Source organism: Brienomyrus brachyistius, chromosome 16 (genome assembly GCF_023856365.1).
Source record: "Brienomyrus brachyistius isolate T26 chromosome 16, BBRACH_0.4, whole genome shotgun sequence".
In the NCBI taxonomy this organism is placed as follows: Eukaryota; Metazoa; Chordata; class Actinopteri; order Osteoglossiformes; family Mormyridae; genus Brienomyrus; species Brienomyrus brachyistius.
Window position 1 is genome coordinate 28647272 of NC_064548.1, and position 7310 is coordinate 28654581.

Sequence of the window (7310 nt, forward strand, 5' to 3'; positions counted from 1 at the left end):
AACACATTATAAATTACACTGACCAAATGAGGTTTGGGGAAATGTCATACTTCCAGTTATCCCCTCCAGTCATAGTGGTGACTGTCAGAAACCACACATTCCTTTATAACTCAACACACATTAGTATTTAAAAGGAAGGAACCTATGCATTTTATGAAAAGGATTCATGTTCTTCGGGGAAGGATAAAAAAGTAGCACACAGGAAGTAAGGAAATGGCCCCAGTTACTCTGCACAGGTTGGTGCACAGGGTTACTACACATACTCAGGTTGGTTTTTGTGTAAATGTTTTGCATTTTTTATTGCAGATAAGTAACAAAATGGGACCAAAATAACACTACAGCCCAAATTATTCAAAAAATGTGATGGTTCTGCACAGTGACCACTATACATAAACATGAAATAAGGAAATCCTATAAGCCAAACATGGTATTGGCCTAATCACACATCCCTATTCAGCTCTTAGGAATGACTCAGCAGTGATAAGAATACGCAGTATCCACAATGCATATGTAACTCAGTTATGCTTCAGCTTCAGATCACAGACATTGTTCTTCTCTGGTAATGTGCAGAATTCATGACTCCTTAAATAATAGCCAGTCTTCCAGGTCCCGAGGCAGCAAAGCATCAGCACATTATTACACTACTCTCTCATGTTCAAATGAAGGAGGGTTTAAATACAGGTGGATCCTGGTGGCGCTCAGTCCCACCTCCTTATGTCCAAATCGCACTTTGTTTAGTGTCCCAACATTCAGTAAAAGACTTAAAGTGAATGGTTTAAGTGAAAGGTCAGTTTTGCACAAAAAATTATGTTTTTCGTCAGCTTTAATGTTAATTTTGATTAGTTGCTCTGATTTTTCGAGTGCAATTGTAGAGCAATCATAGAGTGGTTTGGTTGGCAGAACATCCAGCAGACCAGTCCCATACCAATTCACTTGGTGACAAAATCATACTACAGACTCAACTACATATTTTTTTGTAAATCAGTTTTTAAATAACCTGTGGCATTACTAATACCAAATGAACAAAGAGAAAGAAAAATCTGTTTGCCTCTCAACAACACTTTTCCTCCAACACAATTGTGTTAACATACTGTATCGCTCGCTCTTAATACTGAAGGGGGGGACCCTAGCTGAGATACTCTTACACAACACAATCGTGTTAACATACCGTATCGCTCGCTCTTAATACTGAAGGGGGGGACCCTGGCTGAGATACTCTTACACTACACAATCGTGTTAACATACCGTATCGCTCGCTCTTAATACTGAAGGCGGGGACCCTGGCTGAGATACTCTTACACAACACAATCGTGTTAACATACTGTATCGCTCGCCCTTAATACTGAAGGCGGGGACCCTGGCTGAGATACTCTTACACAACACAATCGTGTTAACATACTGTATCGCTCGCCCTTAATACTGAAGGGGGGGACCCTGGCTGAGATACTCTTACACAACACAATCGTGTTAACATACTGTATCGCTCGCCCTTAATACTGAAGGCGGGGACCCTGGCTGAGATACTCTTACACAACACAATCGTGTTAACATACTGTATCGCTCGCCCTTAATACTGAAGGGGGGGACCCTGGCTGAGATACTCTTACACAACACAATCGTGTTAACATACTGTATCGCTCGCCCTTAATACTGAAGGCGGGGACCCTGGCTGAGATACTCTTACACAACACAATCGTGTTAACATACTGTATCGCTCGCCCTTAATACTGAAGGGGGGGACCCTGGCTGAGATACTCTTACACTACACAATTGTGTTAACATACTGTATCGCTCGCCCTTAATACTGAAGGGGGGGACCCTGGCTGAGATACTCTTACACAACACCTTGATTTCTAACCCTTGTTTTTCTGTTTTTACTTGCTTTGGTTACTGTACTACTGCTACATTTTCACTTACTGCTAGACTCTTCTAGAGGTAAGACGTGTAACAAAAAATAAGTGAATACCTTTTAATGCAATTTCACATAGACGTCACAACTGAATACGAAGAATTTACTTGTAGTGTTAAGCCATTTTGAATTGTTGTAAAGTTTTATTTGCATATTATGTAAAAAAAAATAGTGCTATCATAAGTACTATCGAAGCGCACGATATGTACAACACCCATATCAATTAAAAATATTTTCTTGTGTATATTGTGGTTCTTTCAAGCGGTAATACAACATGCCAAAAAAATTAACATACGGTATCTTTAGTATTTTGATCGTAAATGCAAATGATAACTATTAAATTAATATAGAGAGTGGCTCACTCAGGACCCCCATCCCCACTCTGTGTCTGACACTCCCCCCTCCCCTGTCCGATTCTGATCTAACCCCTGATTATGGGTATTATATTCTTACTATGGAATACTGTTTTTTTTTTCCTTTTTGTCAGACATAGTGGGACCTGTATCGTCCAGAGTCCTTTTGACTCGACTGTCCATAAACATTATTTTTATTTAACTCAACACAAACACAAACACTGCCGTTTACATTTGGACAGCGCTGGTTACTGCCTTGCTGCTCTCCCCATGAATGCTATTTGTCTCATTCATATTGTGCATAATGAGCACTGACCCTAGCTGAGGCTAAGAAGACCTGCAGCTCTTGGAATGTCCTTCTATGATCTTTTAGTGACTTCTTGAATGATTTGTCACTGTGACCTTGGAGAAATTGTGGCCTACTGGCCTTTCCTGGGAAGATTCACCATGGTTCTAAATGTTCTCCATTTACAGACACTGGCTCACTGAGGTGTAGTGCAGTCACAAAGCATAGAAAGGGCTTTGTAACCCTTTCCTATGTGGTTAGTTTAAACAACATTTTTTTCCTCATTTCGTCTGGAATTTCATTTGATCATGGCATAGAATTCTTGTAGAATTCTTCTGCTGTCTACTTCAGTCAGCTGATACTATCAATTCGATTTGGACATCTGGAGGAGTGAAGTCATGACTTTTTCACGTGGGCAAGGTGAGTGTTTAATGACTTTAAATTGTGTTCTGGTTCCCTTTATCAAATATTACAACATTCTGAAGCCATTCATTATGAAAAATACATGAAAACAGGATATCAAAACATTTTTGTAGAAGATGGATGGGTATAATATCTGTTAATTCAACTGTTTTACTACACTGAGTCCCTCACTGTCTCTTAAATTTCTGAAGTTGAGTGTCTGTTAGGTAGACAAAAGTATTGTACAATTTTTTGGTAACGTCTTGTCCAGTGGAAACCTAACTTAATATGACTGTAAGGTACCATAACCAGCCACTAGATGTCGTCTTTTGAAGCACAATCCATAACCGGATATGTTTCTCAAAATAAACCTGCAGCAATGCATTTATTTGTAAACATATTCTAAAGCTTATACGTTTAATAAAATCATTAGCGCAAACAAAACAGTTAATGTGATAATGGAAAACTTCACAGTCTGAACGATTCTTTTGTGAACGCGATGTGCGCGTCGCCCCGCCTCCTCATTTGCATATTCCAGGGTATATTTTCTCAGTCTGCGCAAGCGGCGCGTCAGTCCGCTGCTGCGCGCAGAAAAGCTTTGTCGTCTGGAAAGTGAAGCTCTGGTAAGTGATTAAGGTTTTTATATTGTTATAGTTTTGTTAATTTGTGATAAACATACATGAATTTGTATACATAATACGTCCTTTAATATGTATTCCACTGTAAAAAAAGATGGTAATTGCTATATTTTGCATTGGATGTCAAAATTAGAAGATTTAGTTGAATAGTAATACTAATTATAAGGATACTCACCAGTAGATATGGGCATATTTGCGCTTAACACAAAAGTAGTGCAAAACCTCAATTGGTTGTGCATTGTTACAATATCTGCTAAATAAGGCGATTTCCTGTTAGAGAGCATGACGAATTCAGCAGCGAAGGGGACTATTTCACGTCCTACTTGTACCGTTGCATTGACGTCTAAATATTGCCGCTGCTTTAAGGTCATTTATCGATCCTTCGTGGTGGGATTTAGTCTTGGCTAACCGCCGTAAGAAAACGTGCCCTTTGGTCTCTGCCGAGATGATGCCAAAACGGGCGGTGGTTCCTCAGACCGAGCTTTTCCGGAGGGAAAAACACCGGAAATATATAGTGGTTTTCATTGTACTTCTCATTTTAAAATGCACATATTTATGTCATCTGAATATTTACTATAATGCATATTTTCCATAAATACTGCATATACTTCCGTGTCCAGTTTGAATTAAAATTATTCGTCTTGCTATTTCACTAATTTGAGCTTATATTATAATGCAAATTTTACTGTAAAATGGGCCCTGCTTCTGCCTACATACGGATGTATTGTACGGTATTGAAGGGGTGTGGTCCAGTTTGTGAAGGGCATACCTCAGTACCAAGTACATTTTTCACATAGGTCATTTTTCTCACTCAGACATAGAGAATGTTGTGGACTAATAGCTGTCAGGTTAGGCAGATATTTCAAACCTGACGATGTTTTCTGATCACTAGATACCCTACAGTCATGTCTGATAAGCCGAATCTGGAGGAAGTCACCAGCTTTGACAAAAGCAAGCTGAAGAAGACTCAGACTGAGGAGAAAAATCCCCTGCCGTCTAAAGAAAGTAAGACGACAGCAAATATGAATTGTGACAGGAAATTTATTAGTCGACATTATAAATGCAATTTTACCTCCAAAACTAATTAATAAAAACATATTTCTTTTAAGTCTTTAAATTTTTTAAATATATCTTTTAACTGAGAACATGCGTACTGGTAAGTGCTTACTGTAATTAAATGTAATTAATTAAATTGCACCAAGCACAGGAACTCAAGTTGTCGTTGATATGTTTAAACTGTGACAAGTGTACGATCTACTATAAAGCCCTGAAATGTCTGTCATCAGTTGGACAAACGAAGCGTTTCCTCTCTTTTCCTCAGCCATTGAACAGGAGAAGCAAGCAGAGACGTCATGAACACAGAGCGTCCGCCATGCACTGTACATTCCACAAACATTGCCTTGTTTTTAACTCCTTTTAGCTGTATTACTTTGTAACCTGAGCCCGTGTTGCATTGTGATTGGATGAAAGCCGATGACTGTCTGGTACTTACTCTACCACTTCCACTCCAACAAAAACACAAAATCTCTTTCCACCCCTTTAAGCCCCGACTCCTTTAACAATAATGGAGGAAACTACTGACTGGCAATCTGTGTGTTGGACTTGCTGTTATCCAAATGTCCCTCTGCACTCTGAGCTCTCCGGAGTCCATCGCTGAATGGGGAATAGAGAGCGTGCTCACCAACTGCACGACATGCGTGTCCCTCTAATCCAAGCCAATCGTGGCTTTTGGCAACTTGTAAAATGCTTTCAAATTGAGTGGCATTTTTTTTTAATTTCAGTTCTTGGAATGCACAACATTTTGTTTTGATATGCAAATAAAATTTTAAAACAAACATTTCAAATTTCTTGTGGTCAGTATCAATGAAGGTGCACACATTTCTATCTTATCATCGGTTCTCCAAGATCCATTTTTCCAGATACAAATGCTGATGCGTTTGTCCTGAAAAATACATTGGGAAGGAATCCATCTCGGTAAACATATTAGATTCAAATTTTCAGCTAAAAGTTTGCCAAATTTCACAAATTTAGCTTTTTGTTACGTATAATTTCAGTAAAATTAATGTTTTATTCATAGGCTTCAGTGAAGAATGAGGCAGTTTTCAAATTCATACAAAGATGTGCTGATGATTCAGTCCTGTGAACCTACAACATACTGCAGCTATTTAGATCTTATAAGCTCTAAAATTAGACTACGACAAACCTGTCTGTATTTGGAGTAGATTTGTTGTAATTGAAGCTAAGAAAGGACCAGAACTGAACTGCTCAGCTGTATTGTAGGTTAAATAAGTTTATATTTCAGCCAAAAGTAAAGCAGACTGCAGTTTTCTCATTAAACTCTGGAGAATGCATGGGCCTGCATTAACATGTTGTACCTTCAGACGCTAGCGCAAGAAATTTTACGGCAAATCTATATTATTCCATTGTACACCTAAAATTAGCTACATCAAAAGTCTTAGGGTACTTTGCAAACCCTATAGACTATCACAATTCAGGTAATAGAACTGTTACATACATGTAAATGCGTGTGCATGCGTGTGCAGACGAATTGAAAATCCCATGCCAGCCAGCTGACACAAGTTGGCAGTCCTCGATTGCAGTGGAGTGAAGAATGAAAATGTAATATTGACAATACAGTAGCTGGGAAAGAATCTGAAATGTCCTGTGTTAATGTTACATTTTCAATCAGGCATGCCACGAGTGCACGCACGTCACAGACATAGCTGTACATAGGCTACATAGCTGTAGCTGTAGACTTGGGCTCCAGTAGAGGAAGTCCCATCGAGTGACACACTTTACTGGCCATGCAGCACAGTACCCGCCTCCACCGGACCAGCACTTGTGCGTGTTTGAATCCCCTGCCAGCTTATTAACTGGCCTAGAAAACCAGCAGCGTCAGTTTACGGTGAAAAAACTTAACATGGCCTTCCCGTGGACAATGGCAGGCCTTGGCAGTGGCACAGGAGGTTACAAAAGCCAGTGCAGGCAGAGAAGTCTCGAGCGACATGAATTTTTTGAAGAGAAGTCTCAGTTAAACACGTGACACGGCAAACAGATTTAGTTCCTCTGCATTTTTGGAAGTCTTGCTGGGGTAACAGTCAGGTTTTTTTGTGTGTTTTTGTCATTGGTTTACACACTGGAATGGCTATGCATAAAAATCAAGATTGTTTCTTTGAAGGGCATAAAATTGTCGACTAATCACCTAGATGTGAGCATTAAAAGTAAGACTGCATAACGTTTGAAAAGAAAAAAAAAGAGATCAGGCAGCTCAAACATTCTACCCACCCAGAATGTTCCCCTATCGTCTGCCCTGTGCTTCCTGTAATAGCCTCTAGATGGGTGGATGCACAGGTATTTTAAACCATTTTAATTGCTTAATTGTTTTCATTTCATTTTGCCTTTATACATGGCGGTTTGATTTGAATGTGACAATGACACAGAGGGACTAGATCAGGATAAGTGTTCTGCAGGAGAGCTATTTAACATTATTGTTACCCTGACCAGTTTCCCAGCTCTTCAGATTCCATTCTCATTCTGCGCCCATGTTTATGAATGTGAGAATCTGAACTCATGGCAGGGACATTGCATTGTGCCGACCAGCAGTTGCTGGGCTGCAAAACTGATCTAATTGATTTTATGCTCGGACTTCATTGTCTGTCTGTGTAGGAACTTGAAAAACTGAGAGACTGGTATATAAAACACTTCCTCTATTCCACTAGAAC

The 7310-nt window shown here is 39.5% G+C and overlaps 1 protein-coding gene across 1 annotated transcript; it reads left to right on the top strand.

Annotated features, from left to right (window-relative positions):
• The first annotated feature begins 3516 nt into the window (after positions 1–3516).
• LOC125709854 (thymosin beta-11-like) lies at positions 3517–5423 on the top strand. The gene is made up of 3 exons (XM_048978807.1): positions 3517–3573; positions 4481–4593; positions 4910–5423. Exons 2-3 carry the CDS (start codon positions 4494–4496, stop codon positions 4942–4944), a joined length of 135 nt encoding a protein of 44 aa, XP_048834764.1. The 5' UTR covers positions 3517–3573; positions 4481–4493; the 3' UTR covers positions 4945–5423.
• The last annotated feature ends 1887 nt before the right edge of the window (positions 5424–7310 follow it).